The 27,594-nt window shown below is 50.6% G+C and overlaps 1 protein-coding gene across 2 annotated transcripts; it reads left to right on the plus strand.

Annotated features, from left to right (window-relative positions):
* The first annotated feature begins 2,542 nt into the window (after window positions 1–2,542).
* Window positions 2,543–27,200, plus strand: Ctcfl (CCCTC-binding factor (zinc finger protein)-like). 2 transcript variants are annotated; one of them, XM_005392251.1, is made up of 11 exons: window positions 2,543–2,622; window positions 3,141–3,682; window positions 4,118–4,343; window positions 10,033–10,203; window positions 11,064–11,197; window positions 13,724–13,844; window positions 14,548–14,697; window positions 16,107–16,267; window positions 19,231–19,413; window positions 23,035–23,158; window positions 26,852–27,200. In XM_005392251.1, the coding sequence occupies exons 2-11, from the start codon at window positions 3,152–3,154 to the stop codon at window positions 26,977–26,979; spliced, it is 1,929 nt and encodes a 642-aa protein (XP_005392308.1). In that variant the 5' UTR covers window positions 2,543–2,622; window positions 3,141–3,151; the 3' UTR covers window positions 26,980–27,200. The 2 variants fall into 2 exon arrangements, with proteins under 2 accessions (XP_005392308.1, XP_005392309.1); XM_005392252.1 differs by having other exon boundaries at window positions 2,551–2,596.
* The last annotated feature ends 394 nt before the right edge of the window (window positions 27,201–27,594 follow it).

Here is a 27,594-nt window from a genome sequence, read left to right on the forward strand (position 1 = left end):
TGCTTTGTCATTTGCCTCCAACCCTAAGCACCAGAGATGGAAAGTTTAACTGGTAAAAAATGCTCCAAGAGCAGAGCATGGTAGTGCACGCCTGTAATCCCAGCAGTTGGGAGGCTGAGGCAGGAGGATTGTTGAGAGTTCGAGACCAGCCTGGGCTATAAAGTGAATTCAAGACCAGCCTGAGCTGCATAGCAAGACCCTGTCTCAAAAAGATTAAAAAACAAAACAAAACAAAAAAAATATGCCATGCTTGGGGCACACATAAGGTGTCATCTCTTAGTTTCCTAAACAGCCTCCTGCTCTCGGCAGACTGTTAGCAGGAAGTCCAGTATCTCCTTGTTGAGGTGCCGGCCTCCCCCCAGATATCTTACCCCCATCACAGGAGGCCTAGGGAGGGGCCCTCCAGTTCCGGACACTCCAGATTTGTCTGCCTGCTCCTTCTCTTCCTTCCACACCCTTCTCTGACTCTTCGCTCCTCCCTCCGCCAGCTCCCTGCTTCACCTAAATCCTCTTTTCCTTTCCAAGTCTGTTTCCCCTTTCCGTGTTCCTCCTCCCAGTGGCCTTAGATCTCTTTTCATAAAAATGTATTTTAGATGAGTTTTTAAAACTTCCAAAATGAATCTATAATATAAATACTGAAAAAAAAACTTTTTAGCTGCATGAGTGTTACAGCAATAAGGCAAAATTACCCCAAAAAGCACTAAATAGGGGGTGACTGCTCAAGCAGAAAAACTCATCTAAATCATTTAAGAGAAATTATTGTAACACCCCTTTCCCACTGACCTTCAAATATTTATCTTTTCTGTATAGCACATATACTGTAACAGGAACCCCAGACATGGTATTAAAACTAGTCATCCAAGAATCTAACACACACGCATTGCGGATGGTAATTGAGTTTCTTTGAAAACTGAATTCTTGCCTTTGTACGATTGAAAATGAAAAAATATTTGAGTATGTACCATGAACAAGTAAGATACCAAGAACTCTGAGAAGGGCACTGGAGAATGGGCTAAGATACAGAAAGTACTTTCATGGGTACAGAACGTACCATGGCTGCAGACGGGGTGGGCAAGGACATGTCTGTCCCTGGTTGTTGGAAGATAGCTTTTGCTAAAGGACGGTCAAGTAGTCATTTCTTAACGGAGGTCACTCGCTGCTCAGGCTTTGGGAAGTCTCTTCCCGGAAACTCTGCTCTTTCCTTTTGAGTTGTTCTTTCACCCAGCAAATACATCTACTTACAATCAGCAAACAAAAATTCCATTAAATTTTTGAAATGTCACAAATTTAGAATGTTATAAGCCACACTTTCAAAAAACTCAGTGAACTGCAAATTATTTTATTCATTGGCTCGATCCAAACTTGTAGTTTTTTTTTTTTTAATCTAGTTGGGGATTTTTCTGGAGACCACCAAAATGATTAATTTCCCTTTACTGAGGGGAAGTACACATAAAATGCACTATTTTTTGTGTTGGGGATGGAACTCAGGGCTTTGGGCAAGTTGGGCAAGCACCCAACCAACCACTGGCTTCACCCGGATGAATGCCCAACACAGCCCCCAGCTTCCCATGGACTTCCATTTCCCACCTCCACCCCACGTGTCCCCATGGGTCTGCATCCCCCAGCCCCCAGCCAGCTCCCCTCAGGGTTCTGAGGGGAGGTCCTCCTTCAGCCGACCTCCCTGCTTACGTCATGGCCCTGCATGCCACCTGTCTCCCGGATCCCTTAGCCACCCACCATGCCCACTTCTGGTCTTCATTCAGCTGCCTTGACTCTCAGCGCCCCCCGTAGGGCCCCTGCACTCCCCTGCCTGTAGATCACCCCACCATTCAGTGCCCCCTACAGGGGCCCTCTCCTCTCTGTCCATCATGGTTCCCCACAATTCTCAGCGCCCCCTACAGGACCCCTCCAGCCCCTCCCTGTCAATCATGTCGCCCAGGATTCTCAGCGCCCCCTACAGGACCCCTCCACCCCCTCCCTGTCAATCATGCCCTCAGGATTCTCAGCACCCCCTACAGGACCTCTCTACCACCTCCCTGTCAATCACGCCCTCAGGATTCTCAGTACCCCCTACAGGACCTCTCTACCACCTCCCTGTCAATCACGCCCTCAGGATTCTCAGCGCCCCCTACAGGGCCCTGTACCCCCTCCCTGCCAATCAGGCCTCCAAGATTCTCAGCGCCCCCTACAAGGCCCTCCCCTCTCCCCATCCATCATCGCCCTTCAGGACTCAGTGCCCCCTACAGGATACCTCCACTTCTCTTCCCATCATCTCTCCAGGACTCTGTTTCCCCTCCAGGACCCTTCTTCACCTCCCCTTCCACATCCCTCTACTTTTCCTTTCTCCCACTTCCACTCTCCCCCTAACCCCCACTGTCCTCCCCAACCCCCATTCTCTTCCCCCAACTCCCACTCTCTCCCCCAACCCCCACTCCTCCCCCAACCCCCACTCTCTCCCCACCCCCACTTTCCCGCCTCCTCTCCCAGCCCCGCCCTATTTCTCGCCCTGCGCCTGCGCACTGTGCTCACCCTTGCGGCGGGAGCCGCAGAGGCTGCTGCCCGGCGTGTGGAGGCAGAGCCCACGCGGGAGGCGTGGGTGGGTGCAAGGTCTCGCCTCCCACGGTGAGGGAACCCGGGGGGTGGACTCAATATTTCCCCACCTGCTCAGGCTATTCCTGCGCGTGGGCAGAAGGGGGAACAGCCTGGGAAGGGGGAAGCGGCAGCGGCGGAGCAAAAGCGCGCGGAGGGCCTCAGCAGGGTCCCGTGGGGGTGCGCTGCAGGGCCCCAGGCCTGAGTGCACCTGCTTTCACGGTGCTAGACCTAGACTCGTGCACTGTGGAAACCCACCCAAGACGTGGTGTGCATGGGCCCCAAAAATGACTAGGCTCAGATCCGCTAGCATGCGGTGTGCGCGCTCCCGGACCGACCCTGCGCGGGCCGGTGCTGTGCCTTGTAGACTCTTGGGCAGCGGCCGGCTGCAGCCTCAGCGCGCACAGCGGAGGCCGGGCCTTGCAGTCTGACCCATTAGGGCCCGGAGCCTTTCGAGGCCAGAGCCTTGTCCCAGCGTGGGCGACCCCTGAAGCCCGGCAGCCGCCTGCCCCTCCGAGCCCCGCAAGACTGCACGCTTCTCTCTCCTTCAGGCCACTTCACCATGGCGGCCCCCGAGCTCTCCGCCCTCTCTGAGCAGTTCACAAGAATCAAAGAGCTGACGGTGATACCGGAGAAGGGGCTGGAGGAGGTGGACAGGGTCCCGAGAGTGCATGACCTGCAGAGCGCTGGTGAGCCTGGGCCCGCAGACAGCCACGAGCCGCTGCAGGCCCTGCCTCTGGAACAGAGGCTGGAGCTGGTGGAGACCCCCGCCGAGGGGCACGAGCACATCTTCACCCTGCAGGCCGTGCAGTTGGCTTCGGGAGACCTGGAGCTGCTGAGCACAGGCTGGCTGGACGCAGAGCACGTGCAGGAGATGCAGGAGGCTGAGGGCGGGCTGCCCTCGCTGCTGTGGCTGGAGGAGGGGCCCCAGCAGGGTGCGCCCCAGTGCGTGGCCCTCAGTGTCCAGGAGGAGCTATCCCCGCTGCAGGAGCTGGAGCGGGTGCAGTTCCACCTGCTGGAGGAGAGCCTGGCGGTGGTCAGGGAAGACCTTCAGCCAGTAGGGAGCCTGCCTGAAAGCTCAGGATTGACCAAGGTACAGCTGGTTGGAATCACCCGCCCCTTACACGCACGCGCGCGCGCGCACACACACACACACATACAAAATAAAATTTTTTAAAACTCTGCCTTTGTGCAATATAATAATTTAATTTCAAGTTTTGCAACTTGAAATTAAACACTGTAAAAAGAAACCCCCCCCCCCAGGAAAATCCTGAGATTTTTTTTTTGTTTGTTTAAAAGAGTTTGAAAAGCTTTGCTAACGTGAATACTCTTAAGTGCATCATGTTTATTTAAAAAGTTAAGTTTCACCACCAAAACCCTAAGTAATTACGGCTTAAGCGTTTTGATTGCAATACATGATCTTTAATCTTGGCTTTTATTTATGCATTCTAACGTTCAAAGCAAAGAGTTTAATCACATTGTAATTAATACTGTTGTGTCTGCTTGAATGTTCGTCTTTGTTTTTCAGTTTGAGAAAGGTCAGGAGAAGGACCAGCCCGCGGCTGAACAAGGAGGAGCTCAAAGAGCAGAAAGGCAGTTCTTTCTCGTGGAAGCGTGGCCTGGAGATGGAGGAAGAGATGAAATTGTTCTGACCATTTCCACCTTGAACGTGGAAGAACAGATAGAAGAGCCTGCCCTAGGCCAAGCAAATATTGAAAACACCAGCTCTGTAAAAAAACAAAGAAAAACAAAGGGTAGGCCAGTCCATCTTACCTAAAAGCCTGCATAACACAGGAGCTATTGTTTCTCTTTGTGGGAAAGTGATGCTAATTGAAGTTTTATGTAGTTGACTTTTAGTTGCTTTCAAAAAGTCAGGAAATGGGGAAAAAGTTAAACTACTGCTCTGTATTGTGAGTCAAGTCCAAAAGGATTTTGCATTCTGCACACAAATATTTTTAAAAGCTCAGTTGAAATGGACCGTGAGGCTTGGTGTCTGTTAGGGGGGCATTTGAAGAGGGTAAGTAAGTATAGGAGGGGAGATGAGCCTCACCCCATAGAGGTCCAAGCAAGGGCTTCAGCACCTGAACAGAGGATCCTTCCTGCAGGAGGGCTGGAAGCCAGGAACGTCAACTAGAAAGTCCTTAGAGTGGAGGTCATGGGTCCAGCAGCAGGAAATGATTTGTGCTGTGGGCTGAGGTGTGTATGTTTTATACATGGGCCTAGACAGCCCTGAGATGGGAGAGCCCTGTGGGTGGGTGCTAAGAGGTGAACAGGACCTGCTCTGTGGGGAGGATTGTGAAGCACTATTAAAGTTGTGTGAGAGGCTGGGGATTTAGCTCAGCGGTAAAGCGCTTGCCTGGCAAGCACAACGTCGTGAGTTTGATTCCTGGTGCCGGAAGAAAAAAAAAACAAAAACAAAAAAAGTTGTGTGAAAACAGATTGCATTCCAGGAGCCCACAGGATGAATTTGATCCTCAAAAATTATTTGTTTGGCTTCTTTTAAGAAAAGGTTAAGCCAGGTGTAGTGGTTCATACCTGTAATCCCTGCACTTGGGAGGCTGAGGCAGGAGGATCACTGTGAGTTCGAGGCCAGTGTAGCCTACATAGTGAGCTCAAGACCAGTCTAAAAACTACATAGTGAGGCCCTGTCTCAATAAACAGACAAAAAAAATTGTTTCCCACGTACTTCAGAAATTGCACTCCCATGATCTCAAGTTCAGGCCCGTTGTTTTAAAAGTCCTGTTTGACAGCACCTGCATTATTTCCTTCCTTGTAGCAGAAGGTGGCCTAGGTTGGGAGGTGCCTCCATTTAGAAGGGGACAATACTGTCCCACCCCATTTCTTTCACATGTGTTCAGTCATTCATTTAGGTTTCTTGGCTTGAATAGGAGGCTGAGCTTGTGCCTTATAGATGCCACACACCACTGTGTCTCTATTTCCCCTTTTCCTTTTATAAGAACCTCAGTCAAATCAAATTATGACCCACTGTTTGTTTCTGTTTATTTGTTCTATTCTCTATTTATCTCCATCCTCATCTTTGTTGTTTCCTTCCTTCTACTCACTTTGAGTTTAAATTTGTTTCCCTTTTCTAGCTCATCAAAATGCAGAGTTATTAATCCTAAATATTATTTTTTAATGTAGGTGTTTACAGCTGAAAATGTCCTTGTGAATACTGATTTAGGTCGTTGCACAACTTTTGATGTTTCTTGTTTTCATTTCCACTCATCTCTGATTACTTTGTAGTTTTCCTGTGACTTTTTTCTTTGACCCGTAGGTCATTTGAGAGTATGTTGCTTAACTTGGATGTATTTTCCAAATTTCCTTTGGTATTGATTTCTAATTTTATTCCATTATGGCCAGAAAACATACTCTATATGATTTCTGGGTGGTTTTTTTTTGTTTTGTTTTGTTTTGTTTTGTTTTGATGCACTGAGACTTGTTTTGCGACCTAACGTATGTTCTGTCCCACAGAATCTTCCATATGCATCTGTGAAGCATGTTCTGTTGTTGGGCGGGGGGTGTTCTTTAGATAGCTATTATATCTCCTTGGCTTGTGGTATTGTTGAAGTTTTCTGTTTCCTTGCTGATTTTCTGTCTAGTTGTTGGAAATGTTTAAAGTGCAGTATCGAAGTCTCCATTATTGACTTACCTGTTTGCATCTTCAGTTGTGTCAGTTTTTGCTTTAGGTATTTTGGAACTGTGTTATTAAGTGCATATATGTTTATAATCATCTTAGTTATGATAGATGGACCTTCTTGTCATCATACAGTATCCTTTTTGTCCCTTATAACAGCTTTTGTCTTGAAGTCTGTATCTGTCTTGACACTAGTACAGCGTGCCTCAGGTCACGAACTTCATTCATTCCACGATTCTGGTCCCAAACCAAACTGGACAAGAACTGGGGAGATTTGATTCAGTTCTCATCCAATTTGATTTGCAACAAGAATTGTGGAAAGAAGGAAGTTCATGAACCAAGGTACCATTCTGAAGCCTGTCTTTGGTTATTCTTCACATCTACGTACTTTCCTCCCATTTGTGTCTGTGAATCTAAAGTAGGTCGTGTAGAAAGCAGATAGGTAGATCATGTTTTTTGTCTTTTCTGAAAATCTCTCTCTGCCTTTTAATTGTAGAGTTTAATCTACTTCTGATAAGGAAGGATTTATTTCCTTGTTTTTATTTTTTAAGTGTCATGCTATTTTTATTCCTCAGTTCTTCCGTTATTACTTTATTTCACCCATAACTTTTCTCTAGTGTGGTGTTTATTTAAATATATGTTTCTGAGTTATATGTTTGGCTGCCCTTAGAATTGTATCTAACATCTCAGTGTGTAACCTACTAGTTTAGATTAACGCCAATTTGTTATATTTTAAAATTTTGGCTCCTATATAATTTCATTCTCACCCCCTTTCTGTTGTTACTGTCACAGAGTAATCTTTATACATTCTGTCCCCTTCAGCATAAATGTGTAAGTATTATCTTACGCTGTTATCTTTTAAATTAAATAGGAAAAATGATTTATAGGTAAATTTATGAATTCTGCCCTTTATATTTACCCATGTAGTTACCTTTATCATTCTTTATCTTTTTGTGTGGATTTGAGTTACTAACTAGTGCCCCTTAATTTTAATCTATATGAATCTCTTTAGTATTTTTCATAGCACAAGTCTCCCAAGGGTAGGCTGTTCAGTTTTTATTTCTCTTTGAATGTCTTAATTTATCTTTCATTTTCAAAGGACAGTTTTGCCTAACATAGGGTTCTCACTTAACAGACTTTTTCCTTTCAGGATTTTGAATGTGTCATTGCGCTGCCTGCTGGCCTCTTTGGTTTTCTGGGATAATTCAGCCTTCAGTCTTACAGAGTCTCCTGTGTGTATGATGGGTCTCTTCCTTCTGCTGCTCTCAGGATTCCCTCTCTGACACTTGGTGGTTTGACTTTGTGTTTTAATGTGGGTCTCTGTAAACCCTATTTGTAATTTATTAAGCTTTTGGATGTGCAGATGATTTTTTCATTATATTAAGCATTATTTGGGCAGTTATCTCTCCAGACACACTCCTTCCCCACACTCCCCTTCTGGGACTCTCATTGTACACATACTGTATGCTTAGTGATGCTGAACTGGCATTTCTGGCTGTGCTTCTTTTCCTCCATCCTTTTTTCTTTCCATTCTTCAAACTAAATGGTCTTCATTGCTCTATCTTCAAATTGACTGATTCTTCATTCTTTCTGATAGCTCTCCACTGAACCCTTTTGTGAATTTTTAATTTCACTTACTGCACTTTTTGATTCCAGAATTTCTATTTTTAAATGGTAAAGCATCATTTCCAAGGTTCTTTACATATAATTTACTTGGGCCTTTGGACATACTTAAGATTCTTCATTCAAAATCTTTGGTATATACATCCAGTTCCTGGACTTCTCAGGTACAGTTTCTTTGTATTTTCTTTCATGTGTGGGTCATCATATTTTCTTGTTTCTGGACACGTCTTGCAACTTTTCTTTTGACTGAAAAATGGACGCTTGAAACCTGGTACTCAAGTGACTGTAAATCAGATTCTTCTTCTCCCCTCATTTGTTTCTTGCTATGTATTGTATTTGTTGTTTGGTTGGTAACTTTTCTGAACTAACTTTGTAAAGTCTGTATTCATCGCTTTGCATAGCCACTGAAATCCCTGCTAGTGATTGGACAAAGATATGCCTCAACACCTGAAACCCAAAAAGTCTCTTCAACACTTGCTGAGGAGCTCTGTATATTTGTCAGGGCCTGGCCTTCCCAGTGCTCGCTCAGGCAGTTGACGGCTCTGCCTTAGCCTTCACTTCCTGCTTCCTGGGAGCCTCAAAGTCAGCCAGAATTGAGCACATAAAGCTTTTGAACGTGGTGCATAAGCCCTGGGTCTGTGTGTGGCCTTCTGTATTCCTAGGAGTGTGTTAGAACATGGTAAAACATGTACCCTACTCCTCAGCCTTTCCTTCAAAGCTTTCTGTTGTCTGTTCTCTTATTAACCATTGCTTAGAAATGCTTTCCAAAAAACATCCTCCCCTTCACCCCAGGTAGCCTTTTTTGCACTGGGTGAATGCCAGGCAAGGTAGATAAAGGTGAAGTCTTTGAATTGGCCTTGCAGTGAGCCCCCTCTCAGGTCACAGAACGTAATTGTAATTTTTGTGAATGAGTTTTGCTCCATTCCGTTCTCTCCGGTGCTGGTACTGTGCATTTGAACTGCTACTTTCAAGGAAAGCACTGAGCTGGGGAATGGGGAATTGAGCCAGAACACATTAAAACTCCATCGAGCTCTTTATTTACTGAGAATCAGCCAGACATTTTTAAGTGCTCCTCTGGTTCCTGCAAGCTTTTGATTAGTTTCCAGTGCTCCCCCCAAAATTGATTCTGACAGTTTTTCCCGGTCTTTTCATTGCTCTTATAGAGGGATGGCTTTTTGGAGTTTCTTACTCTACTATTTTGACTAACAGCACAGCTATATTCTGCGCTTAATAATTCTGACATCTGAAGTTTGTGGTTCTGAGTTTTTGGATTTTTTTTCTCTTTTTTTTTTTTTTTGCTGGTTCTTGCCTTAACAACTTGCTTGTTCACCCAGAGCTCATTTTTAGTGGTATCTGTGGAGGTTCTTTGAAGCATGGGGTAAAGCGTGGAGTTCTGTGAGGGATGAAGAATATTAATTTCCGCCAATCAGTAATGGTCAAAACCTACCTTGACCAGAGACCCTGTAGAGGGGCTGGGGATTTAGCTCAGCGGCAAAGCGCCTGCCTGGCAAGCGCAAGGTCGTGAGTTCGGTTCCCGGTACCGGAGAAAAAAAAAAAAAAAAAAAAAAAAATGCAGCCGTCGGCCTGAGGGAGATGTTTTCACCTCTGCACATGCTGGCCTGGCACTGTTCCACAGACTCTCCTGCGGTGAGGAAATGTTAGTATTCACACTGCCTAGAACACTAACTCCTAGCCATAGGTGGCTTTGGGGCAGTGGAACCGTAGCTTACAACAAAGAAACAGTATTTTTAATTTTTTACAAAAAATGTTAATTATTTCAGACCCAAATTTAGATAGTCACATATGGCTATCAAGAACTTTTTTCCCCAAATGATGGAAATCAAAGCGGGGGCTTTGAGCATGCTAGGCGGTGTTCTGACGCCGAGCCCCACCCCAGCCCTGGCTCTGGGTTTGGACAGCACTGTTGTGATCTCCTGGCTGGGTGGAGGATGCGTTCTTCTCTGCAGAAAGAATGAGCCCAGTACCTACTCCACTCGGCTTGTACCCTTCACCCGGGGGCACCACGTCCTGAAGTGTTCGAGCGGCTTGTCGACGCAGCGGTGTCCTGCCGAGATTCCACACTGTGCCCTGAAAGGGTCCAAGTTACTCTCCAGTGTTGAAATAGAACTTGAACAGTGAAAGGATGATTTTTTTACTCTTACAAATTCTGTGTCTTCTTCCTGTAGGAACGAAACAAACCTACCGCTGCGACATCTGCATGTTCACCTCTTCGAGAATCTCCAGCTTGAATCGCCACATGAGAATCCACACCAGCGAGAAGCCCCATATGTGCCACCTGTGCCTCAGGACTTTCCGCACCGTCACCCTCCTGCGGAACCACATCAACACCCACACGGGTGAGCTGGCCTGGGGCAGTTTCCCTGGAGTGCAGGGTCGGGCTGCGTGATGAGTGAGTCCGCTGCTTCTGCATTAAACACAGCCCCGCGTCCCATCCGAAGCTTTGCTTTGCAGGCTTCAGTCACCTGTGTTTACGCAGTTGGCAAAGATTACATGGGAAATTCCAGAGATGATCTACTCTTAAAGTTTTAGATAACTTGCATTGTAATGCATCGTTAGTACTGTTCTATTTCTAGTTTTTGTTAATCTCTTAATTTTTGTCAATCCCAACAGTGACTGTCGGTTGTCGCTGTTGTTTAATCTCTAATTTATAGATTAAACTTCAGCATGGTGAAAAGCACAGCCCACATAGGCTCTCACGTGGCACCGTGGGTCTGATCCTCCAACAGGAATGGTGATGACTAACAATCATGTATTGTTTCCACTTCTAATTTTTCCTTTTATTTCTGGAATTTCAGTTAAAAGCATTGAATGTTCTGGGTCTCACATATGTTCGTGGTACTTATGGTTTAATGAGCCTCTTTATTTTGTTTTATTTTATTTTATTTTATTGGTACTGGGAATCGAACTCAGGACCTTGCACTTACCAGGCAGGTGCTTGGGACACTGAGCTACATCCCAGGCCGAGCCTGTTAGTTTTAAAGTATTTGGAGACTGGGTATAAATGAAAAGGTATAAAATCCTTGGACATGGTTAAATCTTGTCTTAAAAGTATAAATTAGGCTGGGGAATATAGGTAGATGGTATAGAACTTGCACTGGTGAGGTCTTGAGTTTTATCTCCAGCACCACTAAAAAAATATATATATATATGTGTGTGTGTGTGTGTGTGTATATGTATTTATCATGTGATTTTACAGGAACCAGGCCTCATAAGTGTGCGGACTGCGACATGGCGTTTGTCACCAGTGGAGAGCTTGTCCGGCACAGGCGCTACAAACACACTCACGAGAAGCCGTTCAAGTGCTCCATGTGCGCGTATGCGAGCGTGGAAGTAAGTCCTCTGCACCCCGGAGGTCCTGACAGCCGCGTAAGACTTCGCTGTCAGGGCTGCACTGCCAGGAGAGCGCTCTGTCAAACAGGTTTTGCTTCTAAATTGCAAATAGAAAACTAGATTCCTTTTCTTCCTTTGATGACTTAGTGAAAATAATTTTTAAAGATGTACGTATTACAAATCCAATTACTTGTGGTCGAGAAGTACTTCTAGGATTTGCTGAGAAGGTCTATATCTTCGTCACTTTTTCTCGTTGCTGAGACAAAATAGTCAGCATCCCCAGGTTAAGGGAGGGAAAGGTTATTCGGCTCACAGTTTGTAGAGGTTTCAGTCCATAGGTGGCTGGCCTCAAGGCAGGTGGCATGGCAGAGGGGCATTGCAGAGGAGAAACGGTTCATGGGAGGCAGAAGACAGCAAAAGCAAGCAAGGGACAAGACAAGCCTCTTCCTGTCCCTCGTATTGTATCCAGGGCACTAAGATTAGGGTGGTGCCAATCCAATCAGCGGACTGATTTAGTAATCACACACCCTTCATCTCGGCATTGCACCAGGAATGAGTCACACACTGTAGGTCCAGCCACCTCTGAGAAAGCCCCACCTATGGCCGAGTGAGGCTTTGGGGGGACATGTAGACACAGCCGTAAGAGTCTGTATGGTATTTCTGTCGTGCTCAGCGCCACAGAGTCAAAATGGATCTTCTCAAATGTGGGACACAGATCAGGTAGGAACTTTTGCCAGAAATTCTGAGCCTGTCTCAGTAGCACTTGGTCAGATACAAAGCATCCTGATAGCCATTTCAGGCCTTTTTTTTTTTTCCAGTGCTGGGGATCAAACCCAGGGACTTGCTAGACAATCGCCGTGCCGCTGTGCCACATCCCCAGCTCCCCATTTCTACCCTTAACTTAGAGAGATGACTCTTCGCAGACTTCAGTTCTGCGCCATGGCCATTTCTGCTTGGCTGCCCGCCTTGTGCCTCCTAACAGGTCCAGCGGTGCCCTGCGTAAATCAAAGGCAGCCTCTGATGTTTACTTTGCAGCGCTGGCGCAGTTTGAGGGGCTCTGCTTGGTGTTAAGAGAAAAGCTCGGTCCTGGGTGTGAGCCCAGTTGGGGAGGGACAGCCGCTGCCCTCCAATGGGACTGAGGTAAAGGGCACAGCGACTGAGGTTTAAATATAGCAATGCCGCAACCACATTTCATAAAGCAGGGAATTTCACACACAGGGTCACAATTTGATTCCAAGAGGGTTTTTTTTCCCTGCGATTGCTATATTTAAGAGTCTGTCTCTCCTCTAAGTTAAAGGTTGTTTTGGTAGCCCAAGGACACGAGGCGGCAGCTTTAGAGAACAAAGGTGTCCCAGGACCCCGAGCCAGGAGCAGACCTCTTGTGTGTAGCCCGGTGCAGCCTAGGTCGGTGAGCTGGGCCCCAGGTCCCCGCCACTTGTGTCTCCCTGCATCGGCACAGCTTCTGCACTGTGCCTGCTACTCTGCGTTAAGACCGGGCGTACTGATCCTGCCTGGCACCAGACCTTGCCTGGAATCTGTCAGACACACCCAGTTTCTGAGCGCTTGGAGCTCCTTGTCTCCTCTCCAGAGACACTATTCTCAGCGTTCTAAGACCAGTCAGGCCACCTGTCCTGCTCACACCTTCTATGCTGTCATTTAAAATGCTTGTTGCTTTACTTCCTAAAACACTCAAAGGCATTTGCTTTTCTTCTAAAAATCTGGATCTCGCTTTCCATTCTGAGGCTTCCGGTCTTGAATGGTCTTCGGATCGGTGCCTGGTGTTTGACGCTGGGCAAGCAGACTGAGCGTGGTCTCTCCTAGATCGCGGCAGAACTACTGGGGCTTCTGGACACCTGCGGCCCCCAAGTGGAGGCCACCGTGGGTTTCCGGCTACACACAGATAAGGGCTCACAGCGAGCAGCTACGGCGTGTTTGCAGAAGGCGTTTGCTATTTAACTAATTGCCTGGGGTGGGTAATTAATCAAATCAGAATTATTTTCTCCTACTTAAAACTTAGTTCTTCTAAAGAAAGCCCGGACATGCAGCGTAGGAGCTCACATCAAGGACAGCCCGTGCCACCCGCACACCCTTGGGGCCCGGGGCCCGCGGGGCTTGTGACGGTGAAGCGCACGCACTGCACATCTCCTGGCTTGAGGTTCTCCCTTGACGGGAAAACAGTCCTCCTGGACTTTGTGATCTCGCTCGGCGTGTGTGGCCTTGGACATGAATATGAAGCCATGTGGCCTTGGACAGCGAGATTTCCGTCTTTCCTTTACACAGCGAAGCAGAATGCCGCAATCTCTCCACACTGCACTTTCTCTCCCCCAGAAGAGCTTGTGCCTATCAAATGCGGAACAGTCACCCACACAGACTACCAACAGTCACGACGTTCTCATGTTTTTCAGCAAGGGTGCATGCCCCAGTGTCAGAACCTGATTAACTTAAGGCTCTTCCGTGAAGCTAACTCTTGCGGGCCCCCTGCTTTGAAGTTCCTGCTGGCGTAACTGTCCCCTTTGTCTGTCCCAGGCCAGCAAGTTGAAGCGTCACGTCCGCTCACACACGGGCGAGCGTCCCTTCCAGTGCCTGCTCTGCAGCTACGCTAGCAAGGACACCTACAAGCTCAAGCGCCACATGCGCACACACTCAGGTGGGTACCGTCCTCCCTGTGCTTTCGAAAGTGTCCCAGCTCATGGAGGTCGCTCTTGTGTGGCGGAAGTAAAGTACGCGTGTCGGTTCCCGTGTGCCTTTTGACCCAGGGCCTTAGCTCTGTACTTTTTCTTCACTAGCACTCAGGATGACGTAAACACAGCGCTGTGCCCATTGCGGCGAGCAGGTCACCGTAAAGTACTAGTTCCCGTAGGGTGTTAGGCGTTGAGAAGTCCGCTTCTTAATTCATCCCCCAGGGTTAAATCCGAGGGGCCAGGGATTTAGCTCAGTGGTGCTGCACCCACCTGGCAAGTGTGAGGTCCTGAGTTCGATTCCTGGTACCTAAATAAATAAATAAAGCCAAGCATGCAGCAAAATATGCCGGTTCGGTAACAAGTGTGCTGCCGCTGTGTTGTGTAAAGAGGACGCGTGTGCATATGCACGTCTCCGACCCTCCCAGGCCCCTAGGGTGGGAACTGTGCGCAGCCAGAACCAAGGAGCGTCAGGAGGCCGGGAGGCCGCGTGTGCGGGTCGCTGCACACAGCAGTGCAGGGCATCTGCTATCTGGCCAGACTTGGGTGCCCCCTGCCAGTTGGGGCCCTAAGCCTCCAAGGAAGGGGTTGGGTGGAGCAAAGCTCCCCGCCGCAGGTGTCGGAGCCGGAGGGGGGCCACGCTCAAGAAGGGCGTTTCGTGCTTGTGTGCAGGTGAGAAGCCGTATGAATGCCACATCTGCCACGCCCGGTTCACCCAGAGCGGGACCATGAAGATGCACATCCTTCAGAAGCACAGCGAGAACGTGCCCAAGTACCAGTGTCCCCACTGTGACACCCTCATCGCAAGGAAGAGCGACCTGCGTGAGTGTCGGGTTCCACAGCTCTGCCCGGCTCCCCTGTTGGCGCTCTTGGCAGGCTGGCTGCTTTCAGGTCCCCGCAACTCCAGAGTGAGTTTTCTTGCAGAGGTCCTATGGCACCCTCTGGTGGCCATACCCAATAAATGCAGTCTCGCCGCTGGTCCTGACCTGGGCCGGTCCCTACACCTGTGAGATCTCATGGACGTTTGAGTTCAAAAGTACTTTCAGGATATTATCTTGGTGCATATTGGGCCCATTCTCACAGATGAGGGTGCTGGGGCTCAGAAGCAGCAACTTGCCTGAGAGGCCCGCCACTGGGTGCTAGGAGGCTGCTGGGTTTTGCCTTCCCACTTGGTTGATGCCCCCTGGGCACTGGCATCTCGGCCAGGGCGTCTCGCACTCTGCTGGGGGCTGAGGGTACAAGTAGGAACCAAGACCTGGTCTCTCTGAAGATAAGGTCTTGGTCCTGAGGCGGGCCCCAGTGACTTGGGGCCACCATAGGACGGGAGAGGATTCATGTGGGCAGAGAAGAGGGAGCCGGGGAACCTGAAGGATTTGTTTCCGGACTCCTAGGTCTCCCTTTGGGGGGTCTTTTTTTCTTTCTTTCCAAAAATGTATGACATCGTGGTGCTTAAAATATACTCACAGAGACTAAAGCTCACCAGTTAACCCTCACTCACCAGTTATTTCAGAGACAAGGCAAATCGTTTTGAAATTATTTGTGAAAGGGTAAAGGTGCTTGACAAGTCTTTTGTTCTGTCCGTGTTGCCATGGTTACCAGCAGGCCACAAAACACTGCCAGGCGGGACGTGGTAGGACCAGGGATCGCAAGCCAGTTGCCCAGAAAGGCTGTGAGACGTGTGACAGCGCCTCAGAGTAATAGTTCGTATCACATGAGCCTGCCACGCCACTGCAGTGGCCCTGTTGGGTGCCTGGTCCGCCTCCCTCTTACCGTGAAAGACTGTGCTCTTGAGATGTCAGGGCAGGAACCGCAAGGTGTCCCTCCATCATGCAGCTCTAGGCCGCCCCAGATCAAGTGGGCTGTGAGGACAGTGCCCTGGCTCCCAGAGGAACATCCGGGCATTTCTTCGCTCAAACGCATCTTTGTTCTGTGAATCGTTCTACAATCCGCCTTCCCCATGGTCAGCTTCTCAGAGGGCTTGGCTATGTGACCGGCCTTGTGTGACTTTAACCTTACACTTTTAAAATGAGGTCCAGTGGTGGGGGGCGTTAGACTGTCACCCTGGCAGGGGTGCTGCTGGAGCCCTGTGGGCAGAGGTTCAGGGCTGCCTCTGAATATCCGTCAGCACACAGGACCACCCTCCCGACCCCAGCGGGAGGATGGGAGCCATGCTCGGGGCCTGCCTGGTAGCAAACGTGGTCTTCTCACCTGTGCTGCCCCCTCCTTTCCAGGTGTGCATGTGCGAAACCTGCACACGTACCACGCCACCGAGATACGGTGCCGCTACTGCCCCGCCGCCTTCCATGAGCGCTACGCGCTGGTGCAGCACCAGAAGACCCACAAGAACGAGAAGCGGTTCAAGTGCCCGCACTGCAGCTATGCCAGCAAGCAGGTGTGTGCCCTGGCAGAGGTGGCGCGCCGGGGCTCGGGAGGCGGGGAGGGCAGCGGGCTGTGCGCCCTCGAGGAATCCTGGAGGGGTCGTGCTTCGCCGGACCCGCATGCACAGCTCAGCCAGCAGCCAGCCGTCCGAGGCAGCAGCTGGTAGAGCGTGTGCAGACCCTTGAGGTCCTCAGGACCCGTCCGGGCCGCACACCACCCAAACCACTGCTGTGATAATGCCAAGGCATCCTGTGCCCTTCGGGCTGTGTTGACTTTTGCACTTGGTGTCGGCAGCGGTGTGGCCTGGGCACGGAGAGAAGCAGTGACTCCCACCCAGCAGGACTGGTGGCCGCTGTAGTCTTCACCTTCGTGTGCTGGCCCCAAAACCAAGGGCTGTCCCTTTAAGAACATTCTTGGCAAACACTGAAACTCATTGGTGTTCTTAAGTCTCAGCCTTTTAAATACTTTCTTTTTAATACTCTGTGTCTTAGTTACTTTCTCATTGCTGGGACAAAACACCCAGCACCCACAGAGTAAAGGAGTAAAGGAGGAGGGTTTATTCCGGCTCCCAGTGGGTAGAGGTTTCAGTCCACAGCAGGCTGGCTCCAAGGCGTGGCAGGGGCCTGGCCCAGGAGAGACAGCGCATGCAGGCAGGAAGCAGGGCTGGGATCAAGGGAGGAGGAGGGACCTATACTCTTGCAGGCCACGCCCACAGCGACGCCCTCTCTCCACGAGGCTTCCCCTCCCAGCATCACACCCATCAGTGAACTCATCCAGTGTCACAGGCCCGTGATCCAGTCACTCCACACCCAGAAGCCTCAGCTGTGAGCACAGGAGGTTTTGCAGGGGACGTCTACAGACAAGCCATAACACCCTGTGTGTGCCACAGGAGCCCCCAGAGCCCGCAGGCTCTCAGGAGGAAAAGTCACTTCCCCACCCTGCCAGCGGCTCCCCACGGCAGGGCAGAGCAGCCCTGCTCACACAGTTTGGGGGCATCTGGCAGGCGCTTTCATGACAGTGAACGACGAAACCCTGTCCTTCCAAGGGAGACGTGTTACTAGTGATGGATGACAGACTGTCATTTTTCAAGAGAAAATCAGGCTTTTGGAAAATTTGTATTCACCGTTCCGAGCCTTCTAGCTTTCTGATCCTTAATGACATTTCTGATGAGATTGGGGCTTTTAATACCATGTAATGAAGTGTGTCAGTGTTTACAGAACCTCCACAGCCCAGGAAAGATATTTTCCAAACGACCAATCCATGGCATTACGGAACTGTGCCTGAGTGGAAATCCACTCAAAGTACAAGACAGACAAATGGATTTTCACATAAGGGAGAACAGGAAGCTGAATGGCCTAGTTTCAGATTCCACAGTGCAACCAAATTTTAGGAAATTGCCACCTGTTGAGTTTCGGGGTAATAGAAAGAATGATGACCATAATTATCTGGGAAGAAAAAAACTATTAAAGTCTGTTTCCTTTTAGAACTGCGTGTCTGTGAGTCCAGGTTTTCCTCAGATACTTCAGTACCCCGTGCAGAAAGAGGGTAGAAACGGAGATAGGGTTCCACCTGGAATCTTGTAATAGGGTTGTCAGACTTAGTAAATAAACCCAGGGCAGTTAAATTAAGTTTCAGATAAGTAATGAATAGCTTTGCATATATGTGTGTCCCGACTGCTGCAGCGTATGCCTTAACTGGCAACTTGAACTGTTAAAGAGAGACGTTTGATTTGTTGTTTGTTTTGAAACATAGATAATACATCTTTCAGAATTTTGTTAACATGTCATTTGGCTTATTTGTAAATACAGAGTATTGATAACGCTTTTTTAACTTTAAAAATGTTTTTAGATTTCTCCGTTTGCACCTCTAGCACATTAAATACAAATACACGTTGCCCACGTAAGCAGGCGCTCTCTGGAGTTGAGAGGGGAGACCCTGAGGTGTCCTGGAGCGCTGTGTGCTCTGGTGATCCCTTCATCCCGGGTCCCCGAAGGTGGGGACCTCAGCACACTGTGTTCCACAGAGGGGCTGCAGGCAGCAAACGCTCTGAGTGGAGATGCTCTGGGGAGATCCGGAGCAGCAGGATGAGGCCCCGGGCCAGATCTGTGAAACTGAGAGCTTCCTCGAATGTAGCAAAGATCTGGGGAGGACTCTGCCGAGGCTTCGAACTGTTTGGAGGACAGAGAGCAGGCAGCGTGCGGTCGAGGTCGTGGTCCCAGTGGGGACCAGGGAGGGGACAGGGAGGAGGACGGGAATGCGTCCGTGAGAGGGGAGTGCCTATTCCAGGAGTTGGAAGGGAAGCTTGGAGGGAGGACCATCAATTACGTTGTCAATGGTGCCGCAGAAGTGACCTGCGTTTCCTTAGCCTGGTCCCCGCATGTTAACTGAAACACCCTATGTATGTTCTTGGGTGATTTTATACCTATTGTTGCCCTGATTTGCCAAGTTATTTAAATCTTACTTTTAAAATTTTGGGTGGTTTCTTTGCTAAGAAAAATCATTTTCACCAGTATCTTACCAGTGCAGTCCTAAGCTCGGTATACTGTGTGAGAAAGTATAAGGAAAAGTATTTCGATTCCCTGTCCACTGAATGCAAATTCTGCCCATTCCATTTTTAAGTTGGCAAGTTCCCTCGGCCCTTGGCCAGCTCAGGGAACTGCAAATGATTGTATCTGAGACGCTAGTATGACACGTGTCACACCCACCCCACCCCCGCCCAAGAGGACGTCCCCCAAGGGAGGAGAGAGCCAGCGTCTCATTAATTATGAGAACTTCATAACCTGACTGCAGCACCATGTGCAGGCGTGTCCCCACCACTCGGGAGAGATTTACGGTGCCCTTTGGGAGTGCATTTGCAGTACTTGTGCTTAATAGTGCAGTCATCTTCGGTTAGGAAAAAGTACCGTACAATAAATAACATCTCACGCTGAGAAACATCCTTCACCAGCCGAGCTGTTCTCCTCCCTGCCCTCGCAGGAGCGGCACCTGGTCGTCCACGTCCGCACCCACACTGGAGAGAAGCCCTTTGCCTGCTCGGCCTGCCCCAAGCACTTCCGGCAGAAGACACTTCTGGACGCGCATGTCAAGAAACACCACGATTTGGATATCAGCCCAGCCGTTCACGAATGCCCCGTGTGCGGCCGGGGCTTCTCGAGCTGGGTGAGTCGCTGACGCCCCTCTGCCGCCGCAGACCCGTCCAGAGGAGCGGCAGAGTGGGCTGGGAGAGCCTGGCCGGGGCTTCAGATGCCCCTGTTGCTCTTAGGGACAGGCCTGTTAGTTTTTGGAATTAGCAAATTCAGAGACTTAGGAATGTGTGATCTCCCCGCCCCTGAAAGAGGACAGACAACGTGCACCCCAGATCTCGCCAGTAGCTCTGGGGAGTCCATAGACTCCTTAAAGGACCTTTGCTCCTAAGTGTAGTATTTTCAGCTTGTTCCCATAGATTTAGGCTTCCTTATAGAAGCAATGTGATTTTCAAATATTTCCTCAACTCTGTCCCTGCCGCTGGCCCTCTGCACCAGGCTGTCTGCGTGTCCTCGAGGCTCAGAGCAAGTGACAGGAGGAGGCCCCCATGCCTTCTGCCGCCGAGCCTTACGTTCAGCCTCCATCAGTTAGAGATGAACCCCAAGGCCAGCATGTGCTCAGGAGGGGGCATGAGGTCCTTCTGGAAAGCACGAGTGTCAGCGAGTCTGTGGACATTTCAAAACCACCCTCGACACTAGGTGCTCCAGCCCAGTTTTAGAACTTTTGAACTTTGGTTTTACGGGGGAAACGTTAGCATTTTTCTTAAAAGAAAAACATGAGGGTAGTTGTGTCTTTCTGGGTGGCGGTGTAGAAGCAGTCTGGAATATTAACCCTGTTCACACAAAATTTCAAAGAAAAGCGGTGACAGTGGTACAGAGGCACCGCGTCAAGCTAGTATCGCCCTAGGAGTAGAGTTCTCGAGTAGAAACTGCTCTTTGGTACAAGATGCAAGAAAGCGAAGGCTGAGCCAGCACCGCACTGTCCCTCAGAACATACAGGCTTGAAACTTTTCTTCCATTTAAGAAAGCCCGATACAGGAGAAAACGTAACTCCCAATCTGCTACGCATCAGATGCTCCGAGTTTGTGTTCCCCGAAGTGGAAGACTGAATTCTAAGGGACAGTGGAGGTTAAGAGTAGGAAAGGTCATTGACCGAGGTAGCTCCTGAGAGGCAGGAGGGGACCCGAAGGTGGGTTGCCACTGAGGTCGTGTCTTAAGAATGTTTCATAGAGCAGAATCACTGGGTGGGTACAGAATCATGAGGCAGGAGCAACTTGGGTCAAACTACAATCAACCAATAAGGTTAGAAGGTTGGCCATTTAGCTAATATTGATCCAGTAGGGAAGCGGGTCATGTAGCAAGGATACAGGGAAAAAACAAAGGCATTTGGGAGAAAGGAATGAGTCGAGATGCTCTGCTCACCCAACTGGGTGACTGATGTTTACCTGGATATAATGGAGTACGTGGTACCAGTTACAATATAATCTCAAATTCCACTCATCCTGTAGGGAAATGTGCAAGTCTGGCCATTGTAACTTTAATCTCGGGGCTTGGCCTTCTTCAGAGGCACCTCCAGCCGCAGCTGTGAGGTGTTCTCATCTCTGGAGCCAACTCCCTGGAGGCACCTGGGCCTGTCTGACTGCCTGTTGACTTTGGTCTAACTTAACTGTTTATGATAAAGCATATCAGACCCATATCTAGAATGTGCAAAGAACTCTTACAGCTCAAGAATAATTAGACAGTTACCCAGTTAAAAACAGGCAGAACCCAATTAAAAATACCTACAGAGACATTTGTCCCAAGAAGGCAGAGACAACAAGAAGTTCAGGAGAAGATGACCTCCTGCCTGGGCCACAGGAGCAGTGCACATCCGAGCCATGGGACAACCAGCAGTCACGGGAGGCTGAAGGTGGGGGGCCGGGGTCCTCACTGCTGTGGGTAGGATTAACATAGAGACACCGTCTTGAGGAGTGGCAGGTTCAAAAGGTTTAACCTTGGAGTCACCATGAGACCCCGTAGTGCCACGCCTAGATGTATGCCCCTGAGAACTGGACACCCACAAGCACAGGAGACCGAATATAGCAGTGTTCATAGCATTTGTTCATAGCAGTGTTCATAGCAGTGTTCATTAGACATTTGCATAGCTAGGTAACACAGAGCCTGTCCTTACAGTGGAATAGTACCCAGCCCTGAAAAGGACCACAGAAAGCCACACGTCATATGATCTGTTAGTGACATACCCAGGACAGGCAAATTCACGGTGACAGGTTGGGGCTTGGCTACTAGTGGGGATGGAGTTCTTTGCGGGGGAGTGAAATGTTCTAAAGTCCATTGTGATATTGCCTGCCTGATCTTATGAATAAACTAAAAACCACACATTGTAAATGGATGACTCGCATAGTATATGAACTATATCTGCACAGAGCTGTTGAGAGATAAAAGAAAGCCTATCTATCCACTTGCATCCAACCTGATCTTTAGAAAGTAAATTAGCCAGATGTGTGTCCATTGACACGTACTGGCCACAGCGTGTATTCGCACCAGAGTGGCACCAAACCAGACCCTGTCTTCCCCAGGGGGACCTGACCAGGACTTGGGGTGGGGCCCCTCCACTCTGGAGCCAGGTTTCTTTTGGCCCAGGGATGTGTCACATTTGTTTACCCGGGGTATGGATTTTTCGAAGGCTGGAGTGGCGTGCAGGCGTGCTCGCGGGTGCCTGTGTTGATGCAGAGGTGACGTCAGCGCCGCGTGGCTGTCAGCATCCTGGCCCCACAGGCAGGTCGTGTGCTGATCTGTGCGCTGCGCTGGAGGAGGAGGAACCGTGGCTTTTCTCACATTCTCAGAGGAGGCCCTGGCTGTCCAGAGCACTTAGCTCACGCCACTGTCTTGTGAACCAGGGGTTAGCAAACTCTTCCCGCAAAAGGCCCAAGAGCAAACACCGTCCATGGCTTAGAACACACAGCTCCCGCCACACCTTCCATCTGCCCTTGTCCACCAGAGCGGCCATAGACAAACGGGTCGGCCGTGCTGCCAGGAGGCGGAAAGGCTGGATGGGCTCCCCTGGCCGTAATTTGCCAACTCTGTAGCCAAGATGGGCGGTTACGTGACCAGTAAGCTCCCACCGCACCCCCCCGCCAGCCCTGCTGTTCGCCCACAAACCAGGACAGTCCTCAAAGCACGGGCTAAAGTCAGAGTGCAGTTAAGTGGGCTGCTGGGTATAATCAGCATATTCAGACACACACTGCTGGGATTTCACTTTTGCACGTGAACTTTCAAATAGTGAAAATTTTCTAGCTGATTCTAAGTTATCATAAGTTTCCGTTAATAAGATGTCCCTAGCAGGCTTGACTCAATGTCACTAGCAGGAAGTGTCCTGATTCTGAGTGTCGTGTACAGTTTTAAAAGCGGCCACCTGTGTCATCCACAGTCAGACGCTCTGCAGAGGAGCTCGCAGGACAGTCCCATGTGCACGGCCTTTTAGAGCCCTAATATTGATTGAAACCCCAAGTTTCTGGTTTAACATCAGTTTTCGCGTTAGCAGATAGGAGCGCTCTAGAAAATCAAATGTTGTATTCTCACGGATTTCTGTTATTCAGAGTAAAACTAGCTTTCGGCTAGGAAGGGTCACCTTGAAAGTGTCGTCTTTGTTGTCGAGACCCTCGCAGGTGTACGTCACCTGCTGCTTTTTGGAAGCCTGCCTGTAGCCGCATCCGGGGAGCGGTCACTCATCACGCGTGCTGTGTCCTCTCCCCCCCAGAGCACCGTGCACAGACACTTGAAGAAGTGTGACTCGGCACCAGGGACATCGTCTCCTTCGGGAAAAGGAAGACGGACGAGAAAGAGGAAGCAGGAAGCCTCCAGAGCAGCTGGAGAGGATGACGGTACCTCATTTTAAACCAATTTGTTCAGCAAGGGTTTTCTTGTTGCAAGTGTTCCTGGGCACTGAGGTCGGTGTGAGGCGACACGCAGAAACCCTGTGTGTCCGCCGGTCGGTGAGGCACCCGCGCGCCACACCTGGAAGCAGGTGGGCAGACAGCTCCTTGCTGCTTCTGGCAGCTTCAGGCTTGATGCCCAGAGGGCAGAGTGGCTCCCCGGCGCCCTCTTGGGGTCACAGTGGGGAGGAAGGGGAAGTCAGTGTAGCCTCAGGGTGCAGCCCCATCATGTGGGTCCTTGAGGGCTGTGCTCACCTGGCTGGGCGACGGAGGCACCCGGCCCCTCCTACTCGGGGTTCACACAGCGAGTCCCTGGCTTAGAACGGCAGAGTGTGCGCCTCCCCAGCTCCTACACCGACGGTCGGCGGGGCTGTTCCCTCCTGGCGCAGCTGCCCCTTGGGCTTCTGGCGGCTGCCGGCCCCCTTGGTGCGGACTTCTCACTCTGCTCTCTGCCTCTGCCCCACGTGGCTCCTTGTGTGCTCTGTGTCTCCTCTGAGGACATTGATCTTCGGCTGTTCCGGGCCCTTCACCTCACTCCCACTGCCCCACGAGGACCCGCCTGGCCGGGGAGCCTGGGAGGGGCCCGTTAAGGGGTCCCTGGTCGGGGACCCTCCTCAGCTCCGTGGGCACTTGGCAGGGTGGAGCCCACTTCCGGTTTCCACAGCACCCTCTTTGTTATTCCCCAAGGGCTGCCATGCCCCCTCCTCTGCGCTGACTGCAGCCCTGTGCAGTGGCCCTCGTAAAAAGGACCGAACTGAGTGGAGAGGAACAAGGGTCTCCCGCACCCCAGTCCCGCAGGGTGAACGCAGCTTCTGCCATTGCTTCCCAGCAAGCGGCGGTGGGGGCCTAGGGACCCCAGTGGAGGAGCCCACCGGTGTCCCCCATCCTTGCCGGGGTCCCGGGCTCCTCCGTCAGCTCCGTGCTGCCCACTGTCGGGCCGCATCCAGCCTCGCTCTGACTCGGCTCTAGAACCGCAGGGTCCTTGGATGTCCTGTGGCCGGAGGGCCCTGGAGAGCTGCTGGCCCCGGACCCCTCCCTCCTCAGCAGCGCCTCCTCCTCTCCCAGAGCTCAGCTCGGCCCCTCCGCCTGTGCTTTCCTGCCAGCTTGAACTCCGAGTCTGGGAGTAATAGACCCTTCACTCGGTATCCGCTCCTCCTGGGTCCTGTGCTGGCCTCGGTTCAGCCTGAACTCGCCTCCCTCTCCCTCCCACTTTCTGCCCCAGTCAGCCACCCCGGGTCCCCGGAGCTCCCGGTCACGACACCCGCTGACCTTTCCCTCCACCCGCCGCGGCCTGTCCTGGCATCTCCCGGCCACAGTGGCTGCCCCTGCTCCTCCCCGCTTCAGCCCCGTCACCCGCCGCAGCGCCTCTCCCCGTGGTCGGCTTCCGCTGTGCCCCGGGGTCCTAGGCTGTGCCCCCGCCGCGCGGGCCTGCAGTCACGCCCACACCCCTCCGTGGCGTCAGCTGGGTCCGGGCTGTGTGCCCTCGCCATCTCGGCCCACCCAGCCCTGGGCTCCGAGCGCCCTGTCACCCCGCCCCCGACATGTCAGCCCCCCTGCAGGCTGTGCCCACCCCCTCTACCCTGACCCTGGGCAGCCTCCAGAGCCACACAGAAATCTTTGAAATGCCACAGCCAGGCCCTCCAGCCACCAGCAGCATCCCCTTCCTCGGCCACCCAGTGTTGCAAAGACCAGGCCCCTGAGAGGCCCCCCCGCCACCCGTCTGCCCTCCCCACCCCTTCTCCCTGTCCGGCTTCAGCCCTGCTGGGTCGCCCCAGCCTCACCTGGGGTCTCCTGCACACCCACAGGTCCGGAGGTCTTGGTTCTGCCCCCCGCCACGGCACCCCAGCACTGCCCTCTCCTCTCTCATGTGACTTTTCACTCGGCGCTGGCTCCTGCCCGGACGGTGCTGTCCCATAAGGCCCCCTGGCCCTTAGAGAGCCCCCAGTACCCTGCTTCTGGCGCTGGTGTGAGCTTTGTGGATTTGTCACTTGATGGACAAGCGAGTGAGTAATAAACTCAGTCCTCTGCTGGGAAAGACGGAGTAAAACCCAGCTCTCGGTCCTTTGACCATCACAGCAGAGAGCTTGAGGCCGGGTCCCTAGACCCTGCTCTCGCGTTCAGGGCAGGTCCTGTCTCACGGACGTGTGCCACTGCCCCATAGCTGAGACTTAAAGGACACTTCCAGGTCTCTCCCTTCTCTGCACCTAAATGCAGTGTTGTTTCAGGAGTTGCTTGGGTTTTTTCTTTTTAATCGAGTAAAACCTTAAAAGTAGCCTTCCCTGGCTTGTGGAAGGATTTGGGACAACTTTCAGAAGTCGGTGATTTTTGGGTGTGGAGATGGCTGGGGACAGGAACCGCTCCCCACCCGCTCCCAAGTCCTGGGCACTATGGGAAGGAGCCACTTCCTCGTTCGTCCTGAGTTGGGCTGAGTGCCGGGGGCGCACCCTGGACCCAGGCCGAGGTTCACCAGGGCAGTTTTAAAGCGGCCCTGATGCTCGTCTCCTCCCCTTACCTAGACTTGCTCTGCACACATCACTGAGGCCAGGTGGGTGCCCAGCGTGTGCTGGCTTTGAGCCGTCACATTGCAGAAGGGGAAGGAAGCGCAAGCTCCTGCGTGGACCTACGGAAACCTTCTCCCGTTCACATGGTCTTGTCCCAGGCCGTGTGCGAATTCAGCAACAGCTTGGCCGATGTCATCAGCAAGCACAGTTTATCTGCTTGTCACGGTCTCGGTGACCCCAGGGATCCAGAACTTCACCTCCCTCTACCCTTTGCATCCATCCTTTAACACAGCCGTGCAAGTTCCTGCCGGCCGGGGCACCATGTTTGTGAATTGAAGTGTTGATGTTCGCTCATGAGAACTGGGTCTGCCCGCTTCACGTGCTCCAGAAAAGCACAGGCAGAAGTTCTTCTTCCGGCCGAGCTCTCCTGGGTAACAGTATCCTCGAGTGTGAGGCTGCAGTGTTCTCGGGAAGTAATTTGGAAAAATGAGTGGAGGACCAGGTACAGGCGGGTGCGGCATGTGTTTTTAAACTCTTTCCATCGTGCTGACTGCACTGTAAGCTGCTGGCCTTTGAGCAGGGGGCGGCCGGGTCCGTGCGTGCCTAGCAGGACACGTGACCCAGAGGAAGTCCTCGGTCTGTGTTGATGGCAGAGGGGAGAGGTGTCCTGAGAGTGTCTGGCTCTTTCTTTTTCAGCGTTGTGGCTCTGGAGGTGCTGAAGTAAGACAGGGTGAGCAGCTTAGCCACGACGTGGGTCCAGCAGATTTGCTTCCACTCAAGTAGTGCTTTGTGGCTGGGAGCTACCATCACCCATAGGTGGCACTGTCTGGGGACAGATTTGGTTGTCACAGCTGAGGAGGAGGGTGCTTCTGACATCTCGTGGCAGGGAAGCCGCTCTTATCCTGCAGTGCCCACAGTGTACCCGGAGAGGACTCCCTGGCTCCAGCTGTCCCTAGTGCGGAGGCTGACATGCTCTGGCTCAGAGCGAATGATTAACATTAGAATATTCTTTTCTGACACGCTCACTGGACTCAACCCCTTGAAACCGTGAGCCTAATTGAACTGCAATGTCTTCAGAGTTTCTCAATTTTTTTCTAACTTTCTTCTAAACTTGCTTCCGTTGTGTCTTCTTCCCAAAAAGCCACCGTGGAGGAGGAGCAGTTCCAGGGCGAAGCGGCTCCCATGGACCACGAAGAAGCCACAGCCGGAAGTGGATCCCTGGAAGAAGATCTGACCTGCGAAATGATCTTCAACATGATGGTTAAGTGACAGGGCTTCGTTTTTCTAGCCTGTAATTCTTAAAACACGTTAAAAATTGTAGCATCTTTGAAACCGGTTCATGACAATAGTCACAGTTTTTCCCAAGTTCACAGTAGTATATAGGACTGTTTGCCCATTTGGGGCTAGAAATTTCTAATATTACAGTTTTTATACATTAAAAAACTAGCCGGGTATGATGGCTCACGCCTATAATCCCAGCACTCAGGAGGCTGAAGCAGGAGGATTGTTGCAAGTTCAAAGCCAGCCTGGGCTACAAAGTGAGCCCAATGCCAGCCTGAACTGCATAGAGAGACTCTGTCTCAAAAAGACAGAAAAAAAAAAAAAACCCTAATTTATATCCTTTTTCCTACAAATGAATTTTCCATTAAATTTGAAAGTAGCATAATGCTTTTAATTAGTTCTAAATTCAAATGATTTTAGTACTATTTTAAAAACTGAGTAAAAGTGAAAAATTAGACTACAAAGTGATGAGTTATCTGTTTTTACTGTGATACAGGAACAAGGCTCAACTTTGATCTTGTATTCACTTTTAATTATATTTTTGGCAGGTAGGAAATTGCCCCGGTTACATTCCATTGTTGCTTATTACCATTTGTCTGTAAC

This window comes from Chinchilla lanigera, unplaced genomic scaffold (genome assembly GCF_000276665.1).
Source record: "Chinchilla lanigera isolate Chin_1 unplaced genomic scaffold, ChiLan1.0 scaffold00044, whole genome shotgun sequence".
NCBI lineage: Eukaryota > Metazoa > Chordata > Mammalia > Rodentia > Chinchillidae > Chinchilla > Chinchilla lanigera.